The sequence below is a fragment of the Rhineura floridana genome, chromosome 4, assembly GCF_030035675.1.
Source record: "Rhineura floridana isolate rRhiFlo1 chromosome 4, rRhiFlo1.hap2, whole genome shotgun sequence".
NCBI lineage: Eukaryota > Metazoa > Chordata > Lepidosauria > Squamata > Rhineuridae > Rhineura > Rhineura floridana.
Window position 1 is genome coordinate 106,273,527 of NC_084483.1, and position 27,448 is coordinate 106,300,974.

At 41.8% G+C, this 27,448-nt stretch overlaps 1 protein-coding gene across 3 annotated transcripts in view; it reads right to left on the bottom strand.

Moving 5' to 3' along the window:
• Positions 1 to 27,448, bottom strand: part of MAP7 (microtubule associated protein 7) — a 187,265-nt gene that overhangs the window by 126,852 nt on the left and 32,965 nt on the right. Inside the window, exon 1 of one of the 3 annotated variants that reach the window (XM_061623948.1) lies at positions 20,037 to 20,770. The exons of 1 other annotated variant lie outside the window; for it this stretch is intronic. In XM_061623948.1, the coding sequence (XP_061479932.1) occupies positions 20,037 to 20,169 (133 nt within the window). In that variant the 5' untranslated portion in view covers positions 20,170 to 20,770. Of the gene's footprint in view, positions 1 to 20,036; positions 20,771 to 27,448 lie in introns of those variants that run through there. One more of the 3 variants, XM_061623951.1, reaches the window with a different exon arrangement.

The window sequence follows — 27,448 nt, forward strand, 5'->3', positions numbered from 1 at the left end:
CCGCTGAACTCAATAAACATGCAAATGATCAAACCTGTCCTTTTCCTCCCCCTCTTGCCTGCTCCCATCCCCCCTCCCCTCTATCTTTTCTCCCCTCCCTCCTCTCCTCCTCCTCCTCTCCGCATCCCCTGTGGTCAGTTTCACCTATCCTAAACATGATTGCAGGGGAGTAAATCCTAAGCATGTTTGCAGGGGACTGAACTCAATAAGCATGATCAATCCATTCTCAGCAAACTTGCACAGGATCCCATTTCTTACCTCCTGGATTAAAAAGTAGAGAAACAGGCAAAAACACCTTGCAGTTTAAGAAAGTACCTATAGCCAACAGATATTTCTATCAAACTGTAAAAAGCAGGGAAATTTGGCAGCTATAGTGAATGCACCAGCAGACCTGAACTCCTCTTTGAGATATTGTACTGCCCTACAAATTTGTGCAAATGCAAACACAATTTGGGTTGGTCTTTCACAGTCCAATCCACTTCCTGTGTAGCTTGGAAGAATTTGTTAACATGTGCCTCTGAGCATATGGTGAGTGGTGGCAACACCTGCAATCAGCCCAAATAATAGGAAGAAGACATGTGCTGTGCTGATCTTGTTTTAGCAGGGAGGAAGCAACATTATTAAGACAGTTGATATCATTCCGATGGTCACTTTAAATATGTCTGATTTACTTTGCAATTTTAGTGAAGTTTCCTAGAGTAAATAATTTTCTTTTGTTTCTATTTCTGTGAATATGTGAAGAAGAGCAACACTTTGCAAAATTTACACTTAAAAAACTCCAAAAATAATTGTGGAATAATGGCACTGACTATTTTGCAGAATAGTCTCCAGTGGACTTCAGGGGCGTCTCAATTTGCACAATATAAAATGGTGGGAGGTGAAATATATTCTAGCAGAATTGCAGGTATGCTCTATGTTTTTAATTGACCGTGCCCACCTAGCCTTAAATGAAGTGGTTTAAACATAGCAGGCTGAAAACATGTACCCTTTTTTCCAACAGGATCATTGCTGAAGTAGCAACATATTGTAATCAGTTGATTTTACATCAAATTGCAGTTTCAGATTCAACTGTTAATGCACCCAAAATAGAAATAGATCATAACCTCCAATTTGAAACACAAAAGGGTGTTTTCACCATCATATGACATTGACCAATAAAAAGGCTTTAATATTAATAAAAATAAACTTGACACAGATTTCTAGGGTGAATAATGAGGGAAACAAAATTTTCTAGTTTAGATTCTCTGTAGATACATTAGTAACACAGGAAAGAACCAAAGTAAGAAGAACACCAACAAACATACAAAAATACAATTTTCCATCTTTGGAGATGGCAGGTGTTGCCACCACTCACCATATGCTCAGAGGCACATGTTACCAAATTCTTCCAAGCTACACAGCAAGTGGATTGGACTGTGAAAGACCAAACCAAATTGTGTTTGCATTTGGACAAATTTGTAGGGCAGTCCAATATCTCAGAGGAGATCAAGTCTCCTACTATCCTGTTGCATTCACTATAGCTGCCCAATTTCCCTGCTTTTTAAAGTTTGGTAGAAATATCTGTGGGCTATAGGTATGTTTTTAAACCGCAAGTTTTTTTTGCCTATTAGTGAATCTAGGTATAAGGGGTATCTACATTTAAAACTTACATTGGATTCATACCAGTTTCATGATCGTGACTTTCCCCACGGAAGTCTGGGAACTGCAGTTTTGTGAGGGAGATTTGAGATTTCTAGCCCCTGTCACAGAACTACATCCCTCCGGAAAAATGGAATGACTGTTAAATCAGCCTGAGACTCTTGTGTAAATGTAGGATGCACCCCGAGATGATTTGTTTATTACAACCTTATGCAGGCCATCAGATGCAGTCTGAAACCATATGAATTCTCAGTGGCTCAGATCAAAGCCTTCTCTGCTGTTTGGCCCATTGCATCTACTGCAGTCAGCAAGGCAAACCATTCTTTAGTATTACATAAGTGTGATATCTTTAATAAACTCACAAAGCCAAAGCGTGCAGTGTGGCTCTGACTGCCACTGAGTTCATCCACTCCCTTTTCACCTGGCCCAACACTCAGAGGAATTGACCCCCCAAATCAATGAATTTGGTTCCAACCATCACCATTTGATTATTTTTTAAATGAACTATTTTGTTTCACTTAGAAACTTCACTAGATAATTTACTGCATACAAGATATATTAAAGCAACCTTTTGACCCAACCCTTCATACCTGGCTAAAGTGCCATAGTTATTAAGTAAAAAAAAAAAAGGCAAGGCACTGTATGGTAAGCATTCTTCAACACCCCAAAAGCCTCAGGAAATAACATAGGATGAGTCATGTCAATGATCACATTAATTTTTAAACAAGTCCTACAGCATTAGCTCCCTATAACTCTTGTGAGAAAAATACAAGTTTAGCATTTCAAATGTTTGCAACGTATTTCACAAAAGTAATCCATTTTGCATCATAAATAAGGTTCTGTCTGGCTCAAGACACTATATTAGGTCATATATGAACATCTGCCAAAAATGAAAGAATTTGTTTCTTATCGATAGCTGCAATCATTTGCCAAAGTGAAGTAGTATAAAGATCAAGCAGATGACATAAAATCCACTCCACATGCACTCTCCAAGTCACTGCTTATACCAGACAAGCAATATCTAAGGCTATCAGTTATTTCCCCCCTCTCCCTCTTTATGACAAGACAGTTTGTATCAATGACTCTAGTATAAAAGCATGCTCAGTCAAAATTTATTTATTTTATTTATTTATTTATTTAAAATATTTATATCCCGCCCTTCTACCCTATAATACGGCACTCAGAGCAGCTTCAAAAATAAAATCAAACATGTACATAATAAAATTGTAAACAGTAAAATCACAAAAACATTAAAATAAATTTAAAATATATAAAATACAATTAAAATACATAAAATACAATACACACACACACACACACACACACATACTAAAGGGACTACAAAAGTAAAATTTAACACAGAAGGCATAAAATCAGTGTCAGGCTCTACCTTCAATCCCTCCCAAAGGCTCTCCAGAACAAGATTGTTTTCAGAAGTCTCCGGAAAACCAACAGGGAGGGAGCAGAGCAAACTTCTTGGGGTAGAGCTTGGGGGCCACAGCTGAAAAAGCTCTCTCCCGCGTGCCTGTCAATCTAAAATCTTTCACTCCAGGCATGCAGAGGAGACCAGAGGCAGATGAGCTTAAATCCCGGGCAGGTACATATGGGCATAAGAGGTCCCTCAGGTACATTGGTCCAAGGCCGTTTAGGGCTTTAAAGGTCAGAACCAGCACTTTGAATTGGGCCCGGAAACAAATTGGGAGCCAGTGGAGTTGATAAAGCACAGGGGTAATATGCTCCCTGTGCTGTGCTCCAGTTAACATTCTGGCTGCTGCATTTTGAACCAACTGCAATTTCCAAACTGTTTTCAAAGGCAACCCCACATAGAGTGCGTTACAGTAATCAAGCCTCGATGTCACCAATGCATGTGTCACTGTGGCCAAGTCAACTGCCTCCAGGAACAGACGCAGCTCGTAGACCAGTTTGAGTTGGCCAAAAGCACTCCTGGCTACCACAGCCACCTCATATTCAAGCAGCAGGGCAGGATCCAGGAGGACTCCCAAACTGTGGGCCTGCTCCTTCAAGGGGAGTGCAACCCCATCCAGAACAGGTTGCAACCCCGTCCCTGATGCAGTCTTGCAAATAGAGTGTATACAGAAATAGTCAATATTTCAATATTGTCAAAACGTAGTGTTTTTTTCAGATATCACTGGTGAGGGACACATGTACCAACATGAAGTTAACTAGCTCTTGCTGATAAAATGTAACATGAATTCACACACTGTTAAGCATTTCTTGACATTTTCTCAAATGCTTGGACCATAACTAGGTTGATCATATTTACCCAGTTGATCACTACACTCTGCAGATGTGGGCCTCCTGCAGATATCATCTTATCAGGAGGTCCATTCTGCACAACATAGGAAGCAGACATTTAATGTGGCACCTACCTTTGGAATTCCCTTCCCTTAAATATTAGACAGGCACCATCTCTGTTATCTTTTCAGCACCTACTGAAGATCTTCCTCTTTCAACAAGCCTTTTAAGTAAAGAACCTATCCCAGTCTGCATCTGTGTTGGAATTGCTTTTTAAGATGTTTTTAAAGCTTTTTCAAAAAGATGTTTTTAATGATGTTTTGTTTTAATATGTTTTAAAAGATGTTTTATTGTAATATGATTTAAAGTCTGTTTTTATTATGTTTTAGAGGGTTTTTAGTGCTTTTATTTGCCGTCCTGGGCTCCTACTGGGAGGAAGGGCAGGATATAAATCAAATAAATAAATGTCAATGGGAGGGCTCCTTAATGGACAATCCTACCAGCAAAAGGTGGGAGGAAGCATTGTGGTGTTTTTTTTTTGCTAATTCCTCCTTTAGCGCTTTGGGCCACCGCTCATGTTGTCCTGAAGTGACCTCTAACCCTCTTGAGCAGATTTTCAGAGAAAACTGGTGAAAGTTGCCTCCTCTTATTCTGCTGGCAGAAACATGTGAGTAGTATTCTGGTTAACAGATTCTCACTAGCAGAAACTTCTAGAAACAACTAGAAACATCAGCACAAAATCATGGATCACAAAACATAAACAGCAGCTGCGGGGGGACGGGGTCTGAGCAGCAGCGCAGTCAAAGATAATGGAGAGGGAGTGTTTAACCCTCCTCTCCCCACCCTCTGGTAGTCATAATGAAAATTGCCTCCTTGTGCAAATAGCAGCTGCAATGAGGTGATGTTAGCAGGCAAGAGCTAAGCTCCTGTACGCCATGCTCTGTGATCTCACTGTTGCTCGGACCCCCTGCAACCACTATTGGGAATTTTTTCTTTAAAAAAGTACTTTAATTACATTTACATATTTCTGATTAGTGAGGACCAGATCACCCGTGGCATGCATGGAGTCACAGAAGTAAGCCTTAGCTTTGTGTACTTTCCTCTACTATTAATATAACCTGCAATGTGAATCAGGGTCTGCACAAAACAACATTACCAGGACCTATGTGCATAGGTTCCTGCTCCTATAAGTGGTAGGAAAGAGTATACAAGCCAGATGTTCACTCCTACACCCCAAGCATGGATATTCTTTGTGTCTAGGCATGTGTGATCTAACCTCAAGAAAATTCCAAGAAAAGTCTTACTACTGCTGAATAAAGCAGGAATGGAGAACCTGCGGCCCTCCATATGTCATTGGACTCCAGGTCTCACCACCATGGACAATGGTCAGAGCTGGGCTTACCAACTGTTTTTGACCAGGGGGGCACATTTGAAATTTGAGAGGGTACCAGTCACAAGATGGCTACCATGGGTGGCGTGGCATAACACAAAATGGCTGCCATGGGGGTGTGGCATAACACAAAATGGCTGCCAGAGACATATGGCATAACACTCATCGCTGCTTCTCCCTCTCTTTCTCCCTGGGACAACCTCACATTTACCATGGGAAGCTATGTCCTGCTGGTCCTAATTGTGGAGGTACAGCTGTCAAAAGCACAAGAACACTGTTTTCCCCAATTCTAATCCTAAACCAAACCCTTGTCTGCCATCCTGCACCCAATTGCTCAGGAGTAAAACATAAAAAGATTTACTTCTTATAGTTTTACTATAAGTTAACTATATAGAGAATTCTGACGGGATGCCTGGACATCAACTCCTGCACAACAGGAGACATACCTATGCCTCTTTACGAAGTTTTCACATTTTGCATTTCCCATTTGTGTAGTAGCATTTGCAGAAAATAACTTGTAGGGAGTACCTGATCTCCGATGATCCCACCACAAGAAAGCTGCATCCTGGTTGCTAGGAAATAAGGAAGGACAAACTACAGCGATTCCAAGGACTACTAGATAATATGACAGAAGCAAGAAAAGTGCACTAAAAGGGAGGGGGGAAACAGCAGCTCTTTAGGACTGCAGGGATTCCTATTGCCTGGTATCCAAACAATTCCCTTATCAATCACAGCTCTGACTTCACTAATTGGCTGAAAATAGTAACAGATAGGAGCAACTGGGCTGACTCATTTCACAGAAACTGCTTAGAAGGGTACCTGAACATTTTGCTTTTTCTTTCTAGGCAGGCTAGAATCTTACTTAAAAAAAAAAGCTCAGAGTCTGGGACCCCTGTTTGCACACCCAGACAGGTGCCAGTGCCTTGGTGCATGTAGGCACCAGGTTGGTGACTTCCAGGTCAGAGATAATGAGAGTTGTGGTCCAGCAACACCTGAAGGGCCACAGATTTCCCATCCATGGATTAGAGTTTGCCTTTTATCTCATGAAAATGGGCACATGGTCTCCTTGGCAGTACTTACTGATTCTGTGTTTCATTTTATGTTTCAACGGCAGATGGGAATCCTGCTCCAAAAAGTAACAACGTATTTCATTTCAATATTGTTTTAAGAAAGTTGTGGATGGGACTGCAAGGTCCTGCTAATAGGTCCCAGTACACAAAACCTTAAAAGCTTCTGCAATACAATATTGCAGGGTGTGGAGCACGATCAACATGGCCAAAACACCATCATTCTGCATCTGGCTATTGTTGCTCTATTTTACTTACAGATGGCTTCTGTCATCTGTGTGTGTTTGTTCCTCAGATATGCCTGCAGCTAGACAGACAGGGACAATATATCCCACATTCTTGCAAAACTTTAAAACTCCAAACAAAAGGAAAAGGATACTGGATGACAAGAATAACATATATTTTGTTGAAAGAGTTCAATCCCTTCATGGGGCATCTCAAAACTGTATTGTGTTAGGGACTAAATAGCTGAAACAGCTCTTATTGTGATCCTTGTGGTCTGATAGTATCCATCTGCACATAAAGTAGAATCCCTATTTCCCAATTATCCAAATTTGCTTCACACTCCCCTTGTAGCCTCTTTTAACATAATCGAATGACAGAGTACATCTGCTTATCTAAATGATGTTCTGCCTCCCCAACCCCGTTTTTAATAAAAGGTGCTTAGAATGTGTTGCATGCACAATTTATCTTTTCTTACAGAAAGATATATTTGCAGTGTGATTGCATCTGCATTTATTCAAAAGTAGGTCCCATTTTCCTAATACTGATGGCACTATAGAACTTGAACCCAAGTCAAAAGAAGAGGACGATCTATCGCTCCATTTCCAACTGAGGGAGAGGAACAGCACATACTACATCCCAAATCAAAGCTTTGCTTGATAAGGAATTTTAGAGTTGGAAGTGACTTTGGAGATGATCTAGCAGTTTAACTCCCTGCTCAATACATTACTGAGTCTTGAAATAGGTCTGCTAATCAGGTAATCCACAACAGACAATTACTGCATTGCAGCAAATAATCTTTGGCATCCAGTGCTTAGTTTAGAACTGTTTGTTGAATTAGCATGTTCCTATCCATGCCAAGGATGAACATCAGCCCTGCTCTTGCACCATCGTATATGCATTGTGCAGGTTAGGAACATATGAACGTATGTATGAGCCTGCTGGATCATTCCAATGGCCTATCTAGTCCATCATCCTGTTCTCACAGCGACCAACAACTTGCCCATGGGAAGCCCACAAGCAGGACCTGAGTGCAAAGGCACTCTCCCCTCCTGCAGTTTCTAGCAACTGGTATTCAGAACCATACCACCTGTGGTATGGAGGCAGAGCACAGTCATCATGGCTAGTAGCCACTGACAGACTTATCCTCCATTAATTTGTCTAATCCCCTTTTAAAGCCTTCCAAGTTGGTAGCCATCACTGCCTCTTGTGAGAGCCAATTTCGCTGCATGGAGAAGTAATTTCTTTGGTCTATCTTGAATCTTCCAACATTTAGCTTTATTGGATGTCCACAAGTTCTAGTGTATAAGACAGGGAGAAAAACTTTTCTTTTTGCACTTTCTCCATGTCATGCATAATTTTATACACTTCTATCATGTCTCCTCTGACCTGCCTTTTCTCTAAACTGAAAAGCCCCAAATGCTGCAACCTTTCTTCATAGGGGTGTCATTGCATCCCATTGATCATTTCGGTTTCCCTTTTCTGAACCTTTTCCAGCTCTACAAGGTCCTTTTTGAGGTGAGGCAACCAGAACTCTACACAGTATTCCATATGTGGCTGCCCCATAGATTTGTATAACTGCAATATTATATTGGCAGTTTTATTTTCAATACCTTTCCTAATGATCTCTAGCATGAAAATTTGCCTTTTTCACAACTGCCACACACTGAGTTGACCTTTTCATTGAGCTATCCACTACAACCCCAAAGTCTTGTTCCTCGTCAATCACTGCCAGTTCAGACCCCATGAGTGTATATGTAAAATTAAGATTTTTTGCTCCAATATGCATAACTTTACACTCATATACATTGAATTACATTTGCCATTTTACTGCTCAGTTTGGAGAGGTCCTTTTGGAGCTCTTTGCAATCCCTTTTTGTTTAACAATTTTTGTTGAACAATTTACTGTAGCGTCATCAGCAAACTTGGCCACTTCATGGCTCACTCCTAACTCTAGATTGTTTATGAACAAGTTAAAAAGTACAAGTCCTAATACCAATCCTTGGGGGACTCTACATCCTTCCACTGGGAGAACTGTTCATTTATCCTACTGTCTGCTTTCTGTTTTCTAGTTGATTTCTGATCCATAAGAGGACCTCTCCACTTATTCAATTACTGCTAAGCTTACTCAGTAGTCTTTGGTGAGGTATCCTGTGGAAAGGTTTTTGAAAATCCAAGTACACTATGTTGGCTGGATCACCTCTATCAATATCAATAAATAAATGCTTGTTGACACTGTCAAAGAACTCTAATAAGTTAGTGAGACAGGACTTTCCCTTGCAGAAGCCATGCTGGTTCTGCTTCAGCAAGGTTCACTCTTCTATATGTTTGGTTATTTTACCTTTAACAATACTTTCTACTAGTTTTCCCAGGACAAGTGTTAAGCTAACCGGCCTGTAATTTCCAGATCACTTCTTAAAGGGTGGTGTACACTGGCCACTTTCCAATCCTCAGGTACTGAGGCGGATCTGAAGCACAAGTTACATATTTTTGTTTGAAGATCAGTAATTTCACATTTTAGTTCTTCGAGAACTCTGAGGTGGATGCCATCTGGACCTGGCAATTTGTCAGATTTTATCTTGTCTTTTAAGCCTAGAACTTCATCTCTCATCACCACTAGTTGCCTCAGTTCATCAGATTGCCTTACTGAAAAGTTAGTTCACGTCCAGGGCTATCTTCCACTGTGAAGACAGATGCAATGAACTCATTTAGCTTCTCTGCTTTAGCACACCTTTGACTCCCTTGTCATCCAAAGGTCCAACCACCTCCCAAAACAGTCCCCTGCTTTGAATGTATTTAAATATTTTGTTGTTGTTGGTTTTTATGGTTTTAGCAATGTGCTCATCAAATTCTTTTTTTAGCATTCCTTATTGTATTCTTGCATTTCTTTTGCCAGAGTTTGTGTTCCTTTTTATTCTCCTCATTTGGACAAGATTTCCATTTTTTAAGGAAGCCTTCTTGCCTCTAAAAGAGCTTCTTTGACTCTGCTTGCTAACCATGCCAGCATCCCCTTGGCCCTGGTGGTACCTTTCCTGATCTGTGGTATACACTCCAGTTGAGCTTTAATATTGTGCTTTCAAACAGCTCCCAAGCATTTTGGAGTGATTTGACCCTCTGGACTTTGCCTTTCAACTTTTTTTTTTTAACCAATTCCTTCATTTTGGGGAAGTTTCCTCTTCTGAAGTCAAAAGTGACTATGTTGGGTTTTCTTAGCAATTGGCCATTTACATGCATGTTTCAGTTAACAGTACTATGGTCATTGCTTCTGACTGGTTCCACAACAATTACGTCTTGCACCAAGTCCTGCGCGCCACTTAAGATGAAGTCCAGGGTTGCTGCCCCTCTGGTTGGTTCCATGACCAACTGTTCAAGGACACAGTCACTTAGGGTATCTAGAAATTTTACCTCTTTGTCATGACTGGAATCCTGTCAGGGTAGTTGAAGTCACCCATTACGACAACCTTTACTAGTATGGATGCTTTTTCGATTTCATTTTTCATCTCAAGCTCTCCCTGAGCATTTTGGTCAGGGGAACAATAGAATGTTCCAGTAGTAAATTACTCTTGGACCCAGTACCACCACTCACAACAATTCTGCGGAGGAGTCTGCCTCTTTTGGGATTTCCAGCTTGCTGGATTCAATGCTCTCTTTCACATATAGAACGACACCACTTTCAGCATGTCATTCCTTATCTTTCCAATATAGTTTATATCCAGGAATAACCATGTCCCACTGGTTTTTCTGTTCCACCAGATTTCAGTTATGCTTACTATATCAATACTGTCCTCTAAGACCAAGCACTCCAGTTCTCCCATCTTGAAACGTCCTTATAAGCCAGACAATTGGTCCCTCTAGCTTAGTATTGCCTACTACTAAACTAGCAGCAGCTCTCCAGAGTTTCAGATAGGATATTTTCCCAGCCCCATCTGGAGATGCCAAGGACTGAACTTGGGGCCTTCTGTGTGCAAAACAGATGTTTTAGCAATGAGCTACAGCCCTTTCCCCTTTTCTGAAAAAATCATTGTGTGTGTGATGAATATTTATTTTAATCTTTCACGTTACCGAAACAAATTTACAAACATTTTAAAAGCAGATGCAAAACTCTCTCTCTCTCTGTGTGTGTGTATTTTGATAGGGTGATATCATGGGCCCAATAAGCACTGCTAGCTTTTCCCAGTTCAAACTGAATCCCAAGAAGCATTTTTTCCAGAGCTCAGTTCAGGACTGAAAAAAATGCGTTTATAAGTTGTTGACAGAGCTACCAAAGCACTTTGACCACGCTTTTTACAATGTTATTTGTATTCACCCTAAAACCAAGTTTATTTTAGATCTATGGATCAATAAATTTATTGTATCCATAGTGGTTATTGCCACCAAGGGGTCCTTTAGGAGGAAGGGTGGGATATAAATTTAATAAATAAATAAAAATTCATGTATTTATCAAATTTCAGTCCCACCCTTCCTCCTAGAAGGAGCCCAGGATGGCAAACAAAAACACTAAAAACACTCTAAAACATCTTAAAAACAGACTTTAAAATCTCTTAAAACAAAACGTATTTAAAACATATTAAAATAAAACACCTTTAAAAACATCTTAAAAAGCAATTCCAACACAGACGCAGACTGGGATAGGGTCTTTACTTAAAAGGCTTGCTGAAAGAGGAAAATTTTCTGTAGGCACCGAAAAGATAACAGAGATGGCGCCTGTCTAATATTTAAGGGAAGGGAATTCTAAGGGTAGGTGCCACAACACTAAAGGTCTGCTTCCTATGTTGTGCAGAACAGACATCCTGATAAGATGGTATCTGCAGGAGGCCCTCACCTGCAGAGTGCAGTGATCGACTGGGTATATAAGGGGTAAGACGATCTCTCAGGTATCCTGGTCCGAAGCTGTATAGGGCTTTGTACATGAAAACCGGAAACTTGAATTTGTCCCGGTAGCTAAACTGCACTAAGCAAGTGCAATTCTTTCTACAGTGCGGTGACATGTTGGCAGTACCCTGCCCCAGTGAGCAGTCGCACCAGCTGCAGCTTCTGGACCAACCTCAAGGACTGCCCCACATAGAGTGCATTACAGTAATTCAGCCTGGAGGTTACCAGTTCATGGACAATATTTTGTGCACATATACTTTTTTAACATGTGTATTCTATCTGGTGTTGCTTTTAAGATGCAATACAATTTGCTGTCTGCCTGATAAACCTTGTTGGCCATAGACTGCTTCTTTGCTGGATATGGGTAGACCATGATTGGGGAACCTACTAGTTTACAGCATCTATTCCTGACCACTGTCCATGCTGGCTGAGGCTGATGGAAGCTTGCATCCAAGAACATTTGGAGGACCAAAAGTTTCCCTGCCCCTGGTGTAGATGACATCACATTTGCTTCCACCAGCCATACGGCATGGCTGCAGGCTCATTCAGGATAAGACGGAACATACTTTGATTATAATCAAAGCCTTTGCAAAGGTAATGAGATATAGACAAAGGACACCCTTGCTAACAAGAAGACATCAAAAAAGACACTATTACATTTACAAGAGAAACGTGCAAAGACCAAGCGCTGCTCATTGGCTGCTGTACAGAGCTGTAGCCACTGCTTCCTGTGGTATATTAATTACATTTGTGTCATGAAATGGCTGTTAGGAGAGGCCCTGCTGTTCCTGGTAAGGTAAGGTTTGGCAGCAGCTTTCAGTTCACGAATACAGCACTGGAAAGACAGGTTTTTCTATGCTGTGAAGGGAGGGAGATGCGTTTTTTTTAAGAATAGGAAAGGTACAATAAAGGCTTTATGAGTAAGTTAGTTAATGCTGTCCATGTGGGTGTGTTGGGACAAGAATAAGAATTGTTTATGTAAAGAATGAGGCACCTAGTTTCCTCCAAAGGTTAAGAAAATCCAGCATAGATGGGCACAACTCCAATGATTTCATCACATTCTAGATTGCTTCAGCTTCTGCCATCTTCTGCCTTTGCAAGGACAATGTTCCATATTTGTTGTTGTTATGTGCCTTCAAGTCAATTATGATTTATGGCGACTCTATGAATCAGGGACCTCCAATAGTATCTGTAATAAACTACCCTGTTCAGATCTTGTAAGTTCAGGTCTGTGGCTTCCTTTATAGAATCAATCCATCTCTTGTTTGGCCTTCCTCTTTTTCTATTCCCTTCTGTTTTCCCAGCATTATTGTTTTTTATAGTGAATCATGTCTTCTAATTATGTGTCCAAACTACGATAACCTCAGTTTCATCATTTTAGCATCTAGTGATAGTTCTAGTTTAATTTGTTCTAACACCCAATTATTGGTCTTTTTCACAGTCCATGGTATGCGCAAAACTCTCCTCCAACACATTTCAAATGAGTTGATTTTTCTCTTATCTGCTTTTTTCACTGTCCAACTTTCACATCCATACATGGATATCAGGAATACCATGGTCTGAATGATTCTAACTTTAGTGTTCAGTGATACATCTTTGCATTTGAAGACCTTTTCTAGTTCTCTCATAGCTGCCCTCCCCAGTCCTAGCCTTCTTCTAATTTCTTGACTATTGTCTCCATTTTGGTTAATGACTGTGCCAAGGTATTGATAATCCTTGACAAGTTCAATGTCCTCGTTGTCAACGTTAAAGTTACATAAATCTTCTGTTGTTATTACTTTAGTCTTCTTGACATTCAGCTGTAGGCCTGCTTTTCTGCTTTCCTCTTTAACTTTCAACAGCATTCATTTCAAATTATTGCTGGTTTCTGCTAGTAGTATGGTACAGTCTGCATATCTTAAATTATTGATATTTCTCCCTCCAATTTTCACACCTCCTTCATCTTGATCCAATCCTGCTTTCCATATGATATGATCTGCGTACAGATTAAACAAGTAGGGTGATAAAATACACCCCACCCCTTTCCGATGGGGAAACAATTGGTTTCTCCATATTCTGTCCTTACAGTAGCCTCTTGTCCAGAGTATAGGTTGAGCTTCAGGACAATCAGATGCTGTGGCACCCCCATTTCTTTTAAAGCATTCCATAGTTTTCCATGATCTACACAGTCAAAGGCTTTGCTGTAATCTATAAAGCACAGGGTGATTTTCTTCTGAAATTCCGTGGTCCGTTCCATTATCCAACGTATGTTTGTGTTATGATCTCTGGTGCCTCTTCCCTTTCTAAATCCAGCTTGGATGTCTGGCATTTCTCGCTCCATATATGGTAAGAGCCTTTGTTGTAGAATCTTGAGCATTACTTTACATGCATGGGATATTAAGGCAATAGTTCAGTAATTACTGCATTCTCTGGGATCCCCTTTCTTTCGAAGTGGGATGTATATGGAATGCTTCCAGTCTGTGGGCCATTGTTTAGTTTTCCATATTTCTTGACAAATGTTTGTCAAAATTTGGACAGATTCAGTCTCAATAGCTTGTAGCAACTCTATTGGTATGCCATCTGTTCCTGGTGATTGTTTCTTCCAAGTATTTTAAGAGCAGCTTTCACCTCACATTCTAAAATTTCTGGTTTTTCATCATACGGTCCCTCCATAAATGAATCTGTCGTCCTTGCATCTCTTTTATAGTGTTCTTCAGTGTATTGCTTCCATCTTCCTTTTATTTCATCTCGGTCAGTCAGTGTGTTCCCCTGTTGGTTATTCAACATCCCTACTCTTGGTTTAAATTTCCCTTTCGTTTCTCTAATCTTTTGAAATAGGGCTCTTGTTCTACCCTTTTTGTTGTCCTTTTCTATTTCTGTACAATAACTATTGTAATAGTTCTCTTTGTCCTTACATACTAGTCTCTGTATTGTTGCATTTAGGGTGCTGACTGTGTTTCTATCTCCTTTTGCTTTTGCTTTCCTTCTCTCTTTAACCATTTGAAGAGTTTCTTCAGTCATCCATTAAGGTCTTTCTCTCTTTTTAACTAGAGGTATTGTCTGTTTGCATTCTTCCCTGATCAGAGAAAGATCAGAGAAAACCCTATGAACAGAGTATGAACTGGTACAAATACTAGGCAAGAGGCACAAAGAAGGAGCCAGCATGGAAACCAGCCCGTCTTTTCAGCTCTAAGAGCCAAGTGTCAGACAGACACACACTAGTTCAGCTACAGAAGAAAAAACATGTGTTTTCGCTTCTTGTCTCATGACCTTCTCTGGTTTTCAATATCCAGTACCATCACATGTTATTTTTCCTGATCAGTAGGGTCTATTAGGTTGCAATTCTGAACTCTTTTGTTTGAGAGTAAATCCCATTAATCAATGGAGGATTTAATTCTGAGTAAGAATGGCTAGGATGAATAGCCCAAACTCTCAATCCCATCTTCTAGAGTAAAATCTTTTAGAAAATGCAACAGCAGTAGCCCAAAGTCTATCTTCATAAAATTAGAGACATTTCCCTCCCCTCCCCACAAACACACAGACATTCAGAACAATGAAGGCTACAAACTACACAGCTGTTAATAAAGGAAGTCTCTCATCTTTCCAGATGAACAAATAAAGCTCATCACTGGAAACACAGTCATACATCATCATGAAAGCATCAGATGCTAAACCTCTGTGATCATCACAGACATCCCTGCCATGCCCCATAGTTAAGGGGAAAGGGGCCTTTTCTTCATTTGTTTTCAAAGAGAGAGGATCAGTATTATTGTTCACAGGCCGGAGCACACATTTGACTGTCCTTGTTATCAGCTAACTAAAGATTATCTCCCCTTCATTTCCTCTTAAAGCATTTAGGTTTCAATTTATTTGTTTACAAAATATTCAAAATTACAAGGAACTGGTGCTTAATTGCAAAAGCCGAGTACAAGCTTGTTATCACAAGTCAGTACCTGAACTGAGTATATGGACATTACTTTGACACACTGATTTTAAGACACAGGAACACTTGGACAAGTTATACCCTTACACATAAATGGCTTGCTAGAGTGCTTAGTATATTGAAATATTCTTTTCTGATATATGTTTGGATTAGGGTTGCCAGGTTCTTGGCCTGAGACTGATCCTGTATCTTTAGGAGAAGAGAAGGTCAGCCAAGTGCAGGTACAGAAGACCTCTTGGTTGTCAGGCCCGGCCTCCAAGAGGTCTTTTGTATCTTTAAAAGTTGTGGAGGGAGAAGGGAGAATTCCACCTTGTGGTTTTTCCCATTACAGAGTTGCAAGAACACCTGCACTTGGCTGACCTTCTCTTCTCCTAAAGGTACAGGATCAGTCTCTGGCCATGGAACTGGCAAACCTTAGTTTGGATGGTTAACATTTTAAGCAAATGCTAACATTGCATTTGAATGAACAGGTACTAATATAGAAATGAAGGGTCTATGTCTTTAAAGGAATACTGTAGTTAAAGTGTTGCTTCAAAGGCTATCAGTGTTCAATAATGCAATCCTAACAATGTCTACTCAGAGGTAAGTTGTTTTGAATTCTGAGGGGTTTATTCCCAGGCTACAATCCTAACCCCACCTACCTAAGTCAGCTTGCACAACATTCATATTTTCCAAAGTAAAAGAACAACTATTTCCCCCCTTGTCAGCAACTTTTGATGTAGAGTGGGGCCAACAGATGAAAAATGTCAACAATAAGCCACAAACAATGGTGTCTAAAATAATGGCTATTCCTTACATTCTGTGGAGTCATGCTTTTCTGATATTTCTTTATTTAATTTAAAAGATTTTATCCCACTTTTCACTATCTAAATCCCAAAGTTGTTTACAAGGGTAAACATAAATTAAGACTGCAATCCAATACATGTCTACTCAAAGGTAAGCTTCACTGGATTCAATGGGACTTACTCCCAGGTTCATGTGTCTTGGATTGTAGCCTAACCTTCAAAAATTTAAAATCTAAGTAATGAGAAAATGTTAAAACATCAGAGAAGTATTCATGATGCAAAGGCCATCTGAAATAAAGTGGATTTAACCAGGCACCTGAAACTCAGCAGGGACAGTGCTTGTCTGACTTCTAGTGGAAGGAAATCCCACAGAGTTGGGCCTAACACCACTCCATTTACATATGAATCATGCTTTTCGCCCATGAGGGACTACTTACAGTGTTCCTCCAGATGAACTCTGGATCAGAGATAAGATCCACCTACACAAGGAATTTAGTTCCAGATCATACTTCAATTAATAATGCCCACCCTTCCTCACTTGTTCCAGCTAAAACAAATTTATGATTAGCTTACTCAAATTATTATCCAGGATACTCCACATGTGTAATGCTGAACTGCTAAAAAGCTATTTGTTTTAGCAGTAATTCAAGCAGCTTTGCAAGGCGGTGGGGGTAGGGATGGGGAAAGGACACCAGAAATCCGTGCTGATTTGCATGTCTGGGGAATGTGTTTTTCTTTTCAATCCAGGTTGACTTTTCTTCTGTCATTTCTGAACCAGAGTGCATCGAATCCAAGTATCAGCCATTGTGTACAAAAGAAATGACAGACCAGGAGTCCAAAACTTTGGTGCATTGGTAGTTCTAAGGACATCTTTGACAAAACAAGAGAATATAATAGTCATCACCATTTAAAAAATTCTATTTGCCCATCACACAGTTGGGCAACTTCAGTTAGAAATGCACATAACATAAAGATACTGCATCAGCTACAGAAGATTAGATTAGATTAGATTTATTCAGTTTACATATTGCTTCATACAAAAGGAGTCCTGAAGAGATTTACAAGGACAACATACAATATACAACAAGCAACAAAAATACATTAAAAGTTATTGAGCAAAGAGAGGAAGTGACACTAAACAGGTTGGAAGTTGTGTTATTAAAGGAACATAGGAACCTGCCTTATAACAACTCAGACTATTGGTACATCTAGCTCACTGTTTTCTAAACTAACTGGCAGCAGTTCTCCAGCCTTTCAGGCAGGGATTCAGGCAGAGAGATCAGGCAAAAGGGGTCAGTGGACATTCACGCATCACCAATTAAAATCAGACAAGCATATTTGGGTTTCTTTTTCAGAACAAATAGCAGTATAAAGTTTGTCAACAAACTTTATGCAAAGTGAACAAGACTGAAAGCGCTAGGATTTGGAGGATACATTCATAAACCAACCCTAATAAAATGCTAAATAAAATCAAGATTTCAACATAGTGAATACACCTTCATACAGGCTGATTTAAGGCAACAGAACGTTCTTTGTTTTTTTTGAAAAAAATAGGCCACACATTTATTCACTTATAGGCAGATTCATAACAATCCCTTGAAAGGCAGAAAAAATGTTCATGTTCGAAGTCAGTTATTGAACTTTCTAGCCAGGGAAGCTGGCCTGGCTACCATGCCACACTCTGAACCCATGGCACGCAGGTCACATCTGAGATAACTTGTGCCTGAGCTTTGTAACCTGTTGTGGCAAGCTCCTTATGGGATAGTCACTGGGCAAGAATGATTCCCAACTAGCAGTTACCCAAATTCTGCTTGGTAGTTCCCACACCATGCCTTTGTATGTGGGTGGACTGGCTTCACTGTTGTTATGCCTCCTTCCACCCACATTTCCACCCATCACCTGTGTTTTGGGACAATATGAGTAAGACAAATTATGTACCAATAATCCCTTAAGGCAAGAGCAGGGAACTCCATCACCCTCCACATGTTGCTGGACTACAACTTCCATCGTCCCTGACAACAGAACTTTGACTCTTTCTTGAAATATCACATAATATTGCTAGTGATTTTGGTGAAACCAAGTTCATAGGTATGATTGATCTTATTGTTACTTAAAACACCTCTGTGTATATTTGTCTTACATAGAAACATACTTATTTCTTTTATATGTAAACCACCCTGAGAATTTAAATGAACTATATAAATCTCTTACTAAATAATTGCAATCCAAACTCCAAATCTTAACATTTACTTGAAGTACCATTGATATGAATAGAACGTATTCCCTAGTAAGTATGTTATGAATCTCAGTCTTGGCAATGCACTGACAGTGGAACTGCAAAGGAGACCATACTTTAAAATAACAATCTGCTGGGATTTTTACGCTGGCAAGGTGGGGAAAATGGTACTTTGTAGTTTTAAACATTCTTGTGCCCCCACCTGCTGGCTAGTATAAGCAGCAGCAGCACAGGGGCACCAGTTCAGCCCACCTTAGTATCATGCAAAATTCATTTTGCAGGGAGCATCCAAATGGGCACTTCAGTATGAAAGCAAAAGTCTAGACAAGAATCTGTGCCCTGGAAACTAAAGTGCCAAGCTAAACAAGATCATAAAGGTTCTACTGCTAACAAATCGCTTTGCTCCAAGTTTATTTCCCACTTGGAGTAATTGCATGGAATATCATTTCCACCGGGATTAAGAAACATGTTAGACTATATACATAAAAAGCTCAAGTAGCTGTGACTGTTCTAATGCATGTCATTTTGGACTTGGGGGCATGGGGAAATGACTATTACCGAACATTATTCAATAGCTTACTCAGGTGTGTTGCATAATTTTTCACCACTTCCAACCAAACATTTAAAAACTTTGAAATACACATTTTGCCTCCTGGAAGTTAACTATTCAGCTGAGCACATGAATGCAACTGTCACTTTCAAACAAACTAGCACAAGATAAACATGAACACCATTTAAATCTGTAAATATTAGCCAGTCAAATTCTCCCATGGGTTATCTGGCTAGATGAACAAGGAAAATAAATGATCACTATGTCAACAACATAACTGAAATGTATGGAGTCCTACCTCCTTGACAAATACCACCAAAACCCTGACAGCTGTTTTTCATGACTCCAGAATATTGTCAAGAAAGAATTTTAATTTAACATTCTCAATCCCTCCAAATCCCACCTCAGAGGCAGAGAATGGCTGGCTGGTAATCTAAACCTTAAAAATCATGGAGAAAAGGAGGCTATTACCAAGACCACAGATGTTAAGACAAGATTTTGTCAAGAAATTTTCTGTAAAGCCTAACTCTAAAGCATAGGGTGTTTAAAAAATAAAAAAAAGTCTAGCCTGAAGGTGTTGATGTTTTAGGTCAGACATTTAAAGTACTTGGGCATATGTTTTTACCCAACAATCTTTAACACCACAATCTGCACAGGCATCAATAGCAAATTTCATATTGTGTTAGTTTCCTCAGCAGTCTGGGAACCTCCAGTTTCTCCACTTTAATGCCTCCATTTTATCAGCATAAGCCAAAGGAATAAAACCAGCACTTATTCCATGTATAGAAACATAAATGTCTCTTCCCACTATCAGAGCTTCACTGTTAACAGACGGTGTGACTAAAAGGTAGCTTTTTAATGCGATAAACGTATCACAAGAGCTTGTAAAGGTTGACAGCCCAGAACATTTAAAATACCAGAACTCTACCATTAATATTTTGCATGCTGAGTGTATTGGTGTCCAGCAAAAGATTCACTGAGATACAAAACAGACAAGTCCTAACTATTATGAAGAATAAGCAATACAGCTAGCAAAAGAGCTAGCAAAACTGCATATCCTACAGACAGCCCTCACTCCCTGTTTTAAGTAATACATACCTTTCTGTCTCTTGGAATTGCCGTTCTTTTGCTGCTCATCCTCCTCATTAATGGTGAACAGAACAGGTGTATTTGGCCTCATGCCTGCCTTCTTTAGTCTTTCTTGTCTGACAGCAGTTGCTGAACCAGGCATATTGCTATTTTCTTCCTTACTTCAATATCTCAGTTCCAGCCTCCACTTAGCAGCTAGCTAGCTGCAAAGCAGCTTGTTCATTTGTAACAGATCCTGTATGGATAAGCGGGGCGTAAACAGCTGACAAATACCAACATCCACTTGGCAGATGGGGGCCTGCAGTTTCCTCCAGCTTGACAAAAACAAAACAAAATAAAAGGCCTTAATGAAAGGCCCATCGGATTAGATGCCTCCTCCTCTTGCTGCCTTAAACCTGTTCAGTCAGATCCCACATCTTGTGTCCTTCCTGATGCAGCACCTTTTCCCTCCCCGTATCTTCTTCTTTCCAGCTACTGCACACTGAAATATTCAGCAGGCAGCCCAAGAGGAGAAAATATGATACGCCACCGTTAACAGTTGCCCTGACAACAGTGACATATCCTAATCAAATGGAGGTCCATGGATGCTGTCTCCTCAGCTGCAGGAAAGCAGCCTGCCGGAATGTTCCCTTGGTCTGCTTGCTTGCTGCTAAGGCAGAGGAAGCCAGCATACAAAAGCTGAAACCACCTCGGAGGCTGGGCTGCTCCTTCTTCCCTCAGAGAGGGGTGGAGAATGGATGGAACTCTTGCTTGCACAAGCAGGGAAGTTCTGAGGAAGGGAAGCTGACAAGCCTCCAGGCAGGTAGGTGATATTTTGCCAGTTCTTCTGTTCACTCAGAGTCCCCAAATATTACCAAAGCAAGCTCTCTCTTTCACAGCAATGTTCCCATTTTACGAGTGGAAAACATGCTCTGCACAGAAGGTAGATACATATTCTGCAAAGGGCAAAAATCTCAAGGTGGTGCATGTGTGTGTTCTTGTGCGATTAAAAGGAAGGAGGCTAGAAAACACAGGATCTGCAGATTGTGTTAACAACTGATATTCCCTTTGGCAAACATTAACTGATACAGCACAAAGGTTATTAGTAACAACAACTGGAGGACAAAGTATCCATCAAAGTTTTCCAGCAGGCAAAGTGTAACATATCAGGGCCCTTTGCTGTATACAGTAAATAAGTCTGTCCATACCTTTCATTTTGGGTTCCCCTAACACCTTTATTTGTTTGTTAGTTTTTTAAGCTTTTAACTACACCTTTCTATTCAAGGTAGTTTAAAAACAGTACACAAAATAGACACTAAATTTATAACAATACACACAAAAACCGGCACCAATCAATTTTTTTAAACACACAGCAAGCAGACTAAAAGTAAAATAAAATAGAAAACAAGCTAAATAGTTGCCTGAACAGAAAATCCTTCACATGGCAGTGACATACCATACATGAAGAGCAATGGGAATTCTGTTAAAACAGGGAGTTCTATCATCTAGATGCTGTCATAGAGAAGATCCTTCATCTTGCCCTCACCCAACTGCACTTCAGGCAGTGGTGGGAGGACAACCAAAAGAGTAGGGCTCAGTGTAGGTGATGGACAGGAGGCAGTGGTCCTTAAGATCTTTCACTATTTAGGGCCTTATAAGCAATAATATCCTTTGATTTGTACCCAGAAATTAACCAACAATTAGTGAAGCCAACAAGAGTGTGGAATTGCACGCTCCTTGGCTCTAGTCAGAAGCCTCATAGCCATATTTTTGACCAGTTGAATTTTTCAAAAGCTCTTCAAGGGCAGCCCCATGTGCATTGTATTGTACAGCCATGATGTAACTGAGGCATGCATAACCAAACTAGAGGGAAGCTCCAAAAATGAGTGCAGTACAAAAAGAATCAGTAGAAAGATGCAAAGCCAGTTTAATTCCAAAATCAATTAAAAATAAACCCCATGTGTTTCAAAACTCACTTGATCCTTCATCAAAACAATTGCTTATACCTAAAAGGTAAGGTCTTGGATCAACAGAATAAAAAACATATGTTGTCCATATTTTATAGGCAGAATGTTTCAGTGTATAAGATGGTCAATAGGCTGGTTTACATGGAAATATTGTAGTAAAGCATCCTGGGCAGAATTAAGGTTATTAAAGAACTATTAGAATTCATAAATAACTTCTTCAGCTACTACTATTACCTTCAGCTTTACCAATATTTCAATTTGTCTACTGGGGTTTTCCAAAATTTTGCTTTTGTACTGAATTTTGATGCCTATCACAGCAGAATTTCTGTCTCCTTTAATTAACTGTGCTTTCCAGCTGGTCATTTCCTCTCTCTGCTGTTCTTGAGAGTGGGTAATAAAGAATGTTCTTTTCTTGCTGGGGGGAAATTCTTGCCCTTTTTCTTTGAGATGTGTTCATGTCCATCTAGAAACATAACTACTTGAATCTTTTAAAGTATTTAAAGCTCCAGATGGAAGGAAAAAACCCTTAAGTTGCCTTGAAAATTAACCATCTAAAAGGACTGTGCTACATGCTGTGATTGCTGTGACAATGGGGCATGGACATCAGTCTGAGGTGAGTCAGGGATCAGGAGCCATGGAACAAGCCAGGAGTCAAGCCAGGAGTTGAACTGAAGGACCACAAAGAAGCAGGGCCAAGAAGCAAGCCAGACGTCAGGGCTGAAATGCAAGTCAGGACCAGAGGCAAGACTGAGGAGCAAGGCTCAAAGAACAGCTAAGGATTCAGGAACACACCAGAGCATAAGAATGTCTGAGCAAGATTCAACTGGAACAGGAAGCCCCTTATACTCCTTCCTGTCCAGAAAGATCCAATGACCCGCTTAGAGGAGCAAAATGACAGTCCAGAGCCTGAGGTATTTAACTCAAGCTGACATCTGCAGTTCAGTGGATCACACCATCCAAAGATCTTGACAGTACAACACTGGTATTATGCTATTAGTTTCCCACCACAAAGGGACAGAGAGAAGGAAGGGAAGCATGCATGTACACGAGTTTTTAAACACCTGTGCCTATCAGGTTTCCTAGTTTTGGGTACACAGATGTTAAAAGATGCAAGCACTTTCAAAGCAATCAAAACATGTAGCACTGACCTTAGGCTAGTCCAAGGAAAGGAATTAAGAACTGTTGTATTGTCCGAGGGCTATTACACTCTGGCCCCAGGGACATGGTAGAACCATCTGAGGCCCGCTGTTATGAATTTGCTAGGCACTTCCAGGATAAAAACTTTAGCATCCGCCAGGACTTAGACTCCAGTGTTATAGCAGGTGGATCAAACGAGGTATCCAGAGCACAGCCTTGTCCTGACTTCTTGGATGAGTTTCAGTTGGTGCAGCTTGAGGACGTTGACAAGGTGCTTGGACAGGTTCGTGCAACCACTTCTGTGCTGGATCCTTGCCCTTCTTGGCTAATAAAAGCTAGCAGGGATGGAACAGCCGGCCGGGCCAGGGAAGTGATTAATGCCTCTCCGCGAGAGGGGGTGGTTCCTGGCTGCCTGAAAGAGGCAGTAGTGAGACCACTCCTGAAGACACCCTCCCTGGACCCAGAAAATCTTAATAACTATAGGCCGGTAGGAAATGTTCCATTCCTGGGCAAGGTCCTGGAACGAGTGGTTGCGGGCCAGCTCCAGACACTCTTGGATGAGACCGATTATCTGGATCCATTTCAGTCGGGTTTCCAGCCTGGTTTTGGCATGGAAACAGCCTTGGTCGCCCTGTATGATGACCTTTGTCGGGAGAGAGATGGGGAGTGTGACTCTGTTGATTCTCCTTGATCTCTCAGCGGCTTTCGATACCATTGACCATGGTATCCTTCTGGGGAGACTAGCTGAGTTGGGAGTGGGAGGTACTGCATTGCGGTGGTTCCACTCCTACTTGGCAGGTCGCCTCCAGAAGGTGGTGCTTGGGGAACATTACTCGGCACCCTGGACTCTCCAGTATGGGGTTCCGCAGGGGTCAGTTCTGTCCCCCATGCTGTTCAACATCTACATGGGAAAAATGGCTGCCATGGCTTGAGGACAGTAATTGAAATCAGGATAGTAGGGCAATCCTCCTTTCTTGCAACCTGCCAACTGAGATGGGTAAAGATATATGGCAGCACTTCTGCATAGCAAATCATGTTCTACATAATGATAAATCCAAGATACTACTTCCCATTTTTATTCCATCTTTGATACAAACAACTCAGGGGTATTATATTGTCTCCAATTCCATTTATCTGCAAATCAACCTTACAACCCTGCCTGCTAAGCAGTTTGAGCTTCTGAACCACCTGCAACTCAAGAAACATTTCTGCCCACCCCCAACCACCATTAGTAGTCCTAATGGTTGACATGGAGTCATAGTTACAGCACTCTATTTGCCTCCCACTCCCAGTAACCCAGTAGCCCTAGCCTATATGATCGGCGTCGAGAGCAACTGCCTCTACGCCTGTGATCCGCGGGCTAGAATTACAGCTGGACTTGGGGTGCATGCCCTTACTATCTGTGACTGTTTTGCCATGCCTGGTGGATAAAGACAAGGACTGGACTGCTTTAATAACGACACTGCCCGTCTTGAGGAGGCTACCTGATATATGTTTAACATCTCAGACGACGAGGTTTTTCTTGTTGGAAGAAGAGTGACTCTCATGCCGGCGCTTGTGTGTATAGAGTGCGGGACTGTGTTTGGTACTCGGTGCGATTGAATGTTTGGATGTGTATATGTGTTTGTGTTTGTTGATGAATGAGTACATAAGTTGATATATATAAGTTTTATTATGTGCCTGGGAAGGGGGTTTTACCAACAAACGGGAGGACTTGAGGGGGCCCCAATTAGCATAGTGACGGGCAGAGGGAGGTATGGCGTTGTGAGAAGGACATGCCAGGTAAAGGGAACGCGGCCCAGACAAGTAGTGGCTGTGCCTTGTTCCGGTCCTCCTCACAACCACAGGGTTGTTGGTTGTCCTCTCAGCCAACCCTCGGATCTCCAGTTGCTGCTTTTAAATGCCAGATCGGTACATAATAAAATCTCCCTTGTCCATGATTTGATCATGGATGAAGCGGCCAATCTGGCATGCATAACCGAGACCTGGGTGGGTGAGCAGGGAGGGCCTAGCCTTTCCCAGCTCTGCCCACCGGGGTACTCGGTTCAGCATCATGGTAGATCTGAGGGTTGGGGAGGGGGGGCTGCTGTGGTCTATAAGAGTTCCATCTCTCTCATCAAGCACCATGTCCATGTAACAACTGGTCTGGAATGTTTACACCTTGTGTTGGGTCAGAGGGACAGACTGGGAATCCTGTTGGTGTACCGCCCACCCTGCTGCCCAACAGCTTCCCTAACTGAGCTGACGGAAGTGGTCTCGGAGGTATTGCTGAGATCCCCCAGACTCTTAGTACTGGGGGATGTCAACATCCATGCCGAGACTACTTTGTCTGGGGCGGCTCAGGACTTCATGGCCTCCATGACAACCATGGGGCTGTCCCAATATGTTAATGGCCCAACGCATGTGTCGGGGCATACCCTAGACCTTATTTTTGCTACGGGACATGGAGATGATGATCTGGATGTGGGGAATTTTACATCTCTCCCTTTGTCATGGACAGATCACCGCTTGTTGAAGTTCAGACTCACAGTGGCTTTTCCCCTCTGCAAGGGTGGGGGACCTATTAAATTGGTCCGCCCCTGGAGACTAATGAATCCTGAGGGTTTTCAAAGGGCTCTGGGGGATTTTCCGGCTGAAAAGACTGGCGCTCCTGTCGAAGCCCTGGTTGAACTGTGGAATACGGAGATGGCTCGGGCTGTTGACACGATTGCTCCTGCGCGCCCTCTCCTGTGTAGAGCTCATACAGCTCCTTGGTATACTCCAGAGCTGAGAGCGATGAAACAAGATAGGAGGCGGCTTGAGCGGCGGTGGAGGCGAACTCCCGACGGATGCAACTATGCACTGGTGAGTGACTCTACAAAACTGTACTTAGAAGCGGTGAGGGTGGCGAAAAGAAGATATTTTGCTGCCACCATTAAGTCTTCTCTTTCCCATCCAGCGGAGCTTTTTAGAGTTGTCCGAGGGCTACTTCACTCTGGCCCGAAGGACACGATAGTACCATCAGTAGCCCGCTGTAATGAGTTTACTGGGCACTTCCAGAACAAGATCTTATGCATTCGCCGGGACTTAGACTCCCAGTTTACAGCAGTTGATCCTAAGGAGGTGTCCGGAGCACAGTCTTGTCATGTTTTGTTGGATGAATTTCAGTTGGTTCAGCTCGAGGACGTGGACAAGGTGCTTGGACAGGTACGTGCAACCACTTCTGCACTAGATCCTTGCCCCTCTTGGCTTATAAAAACTAGCAGGGATGGAACAGCTACCTGGGCCAGGGAAGTGATAAATGCCTCTTTACGAGGGGGAGTGGTCTCTGGCTGTCTGAAAGAGGCAGTAGTGAGACCACTCCTGAAAAAACCTTCCTTGGACCCAGAAAATCTTGATAGTTACAGACCAGTAGCGAATGTTCCATTCCTGGGCAAGATCTTGGAACAAGTGGTTGCTAGCCAACTCCAGGCGCTATTGGATGAAACCGATTATCTAGATCCATTTCAATCGGGTTTTAGGCCCGGTTTCGGCACTGAGACAGCCTTGGTCGCCCTGTATGATGACCTATGTCGGGAGAGAGACAGAGGGAGTGTAACTCTGTTGATTCTCCTTGATCTCTCTGCGGCTTTTGATACCATCGACCATGGTATCCTTCTGGAGAGGCTTGTGGAGTTGGGTGTTGGAGGTAGCTTTGCAGTGGTTCCGCTCCTACTTGACGGGTCGTCTCCAGAAGGTAGTGCTTGGGGAACATTGCTCGACGCCGTGGGTCCTCCAATATGGAGTCCCACAGGGGTCAGTTCTGTCCCCCATGCTTTTTAACATCTACATGAAGCCGCTGAGTGCGGTCATCAGGAGTTCTGGAGTGCGTTGTCACCAGTATGCTGATGACACACAGCTCTACTTCTCCTTTTCATCTTCTTCAGGTGAGGCTGTCAATGTGCTGAACCGTTGCCTGGCTGCGATAATGGACTGGATGAGAGCTAATAAACTGAGACTCAATCCAGACAAGACTGAGATGCTGATAGTGGGTGGTCTCTCTGATCAGATGGTGGATACTCATCCTGTTCTCGATGGGGTTACACTCCTCCTGAAAGAGCAGGTTCGTAGTCTGGGAATACTCTCAGATCCTTCTCTGTCACTCGAGGCTCAAGTAGCCTCAGTGGCACAGAATGCGTTCTACCAAATTCGGTTGGTGGCCCAGCTACGTCCCTATCTGGACAGAGAAGATCTCACCTCAGTTGTTCATGCTCTGGTAACCTCTCGATTGGACTACTGCAATGCGTTCTACGTAGGGCTGCCTTTGAAGATGGTTCGGAAGCTACAGCTGGTGCAAAATGTGGCGGCCAGACTAATAAC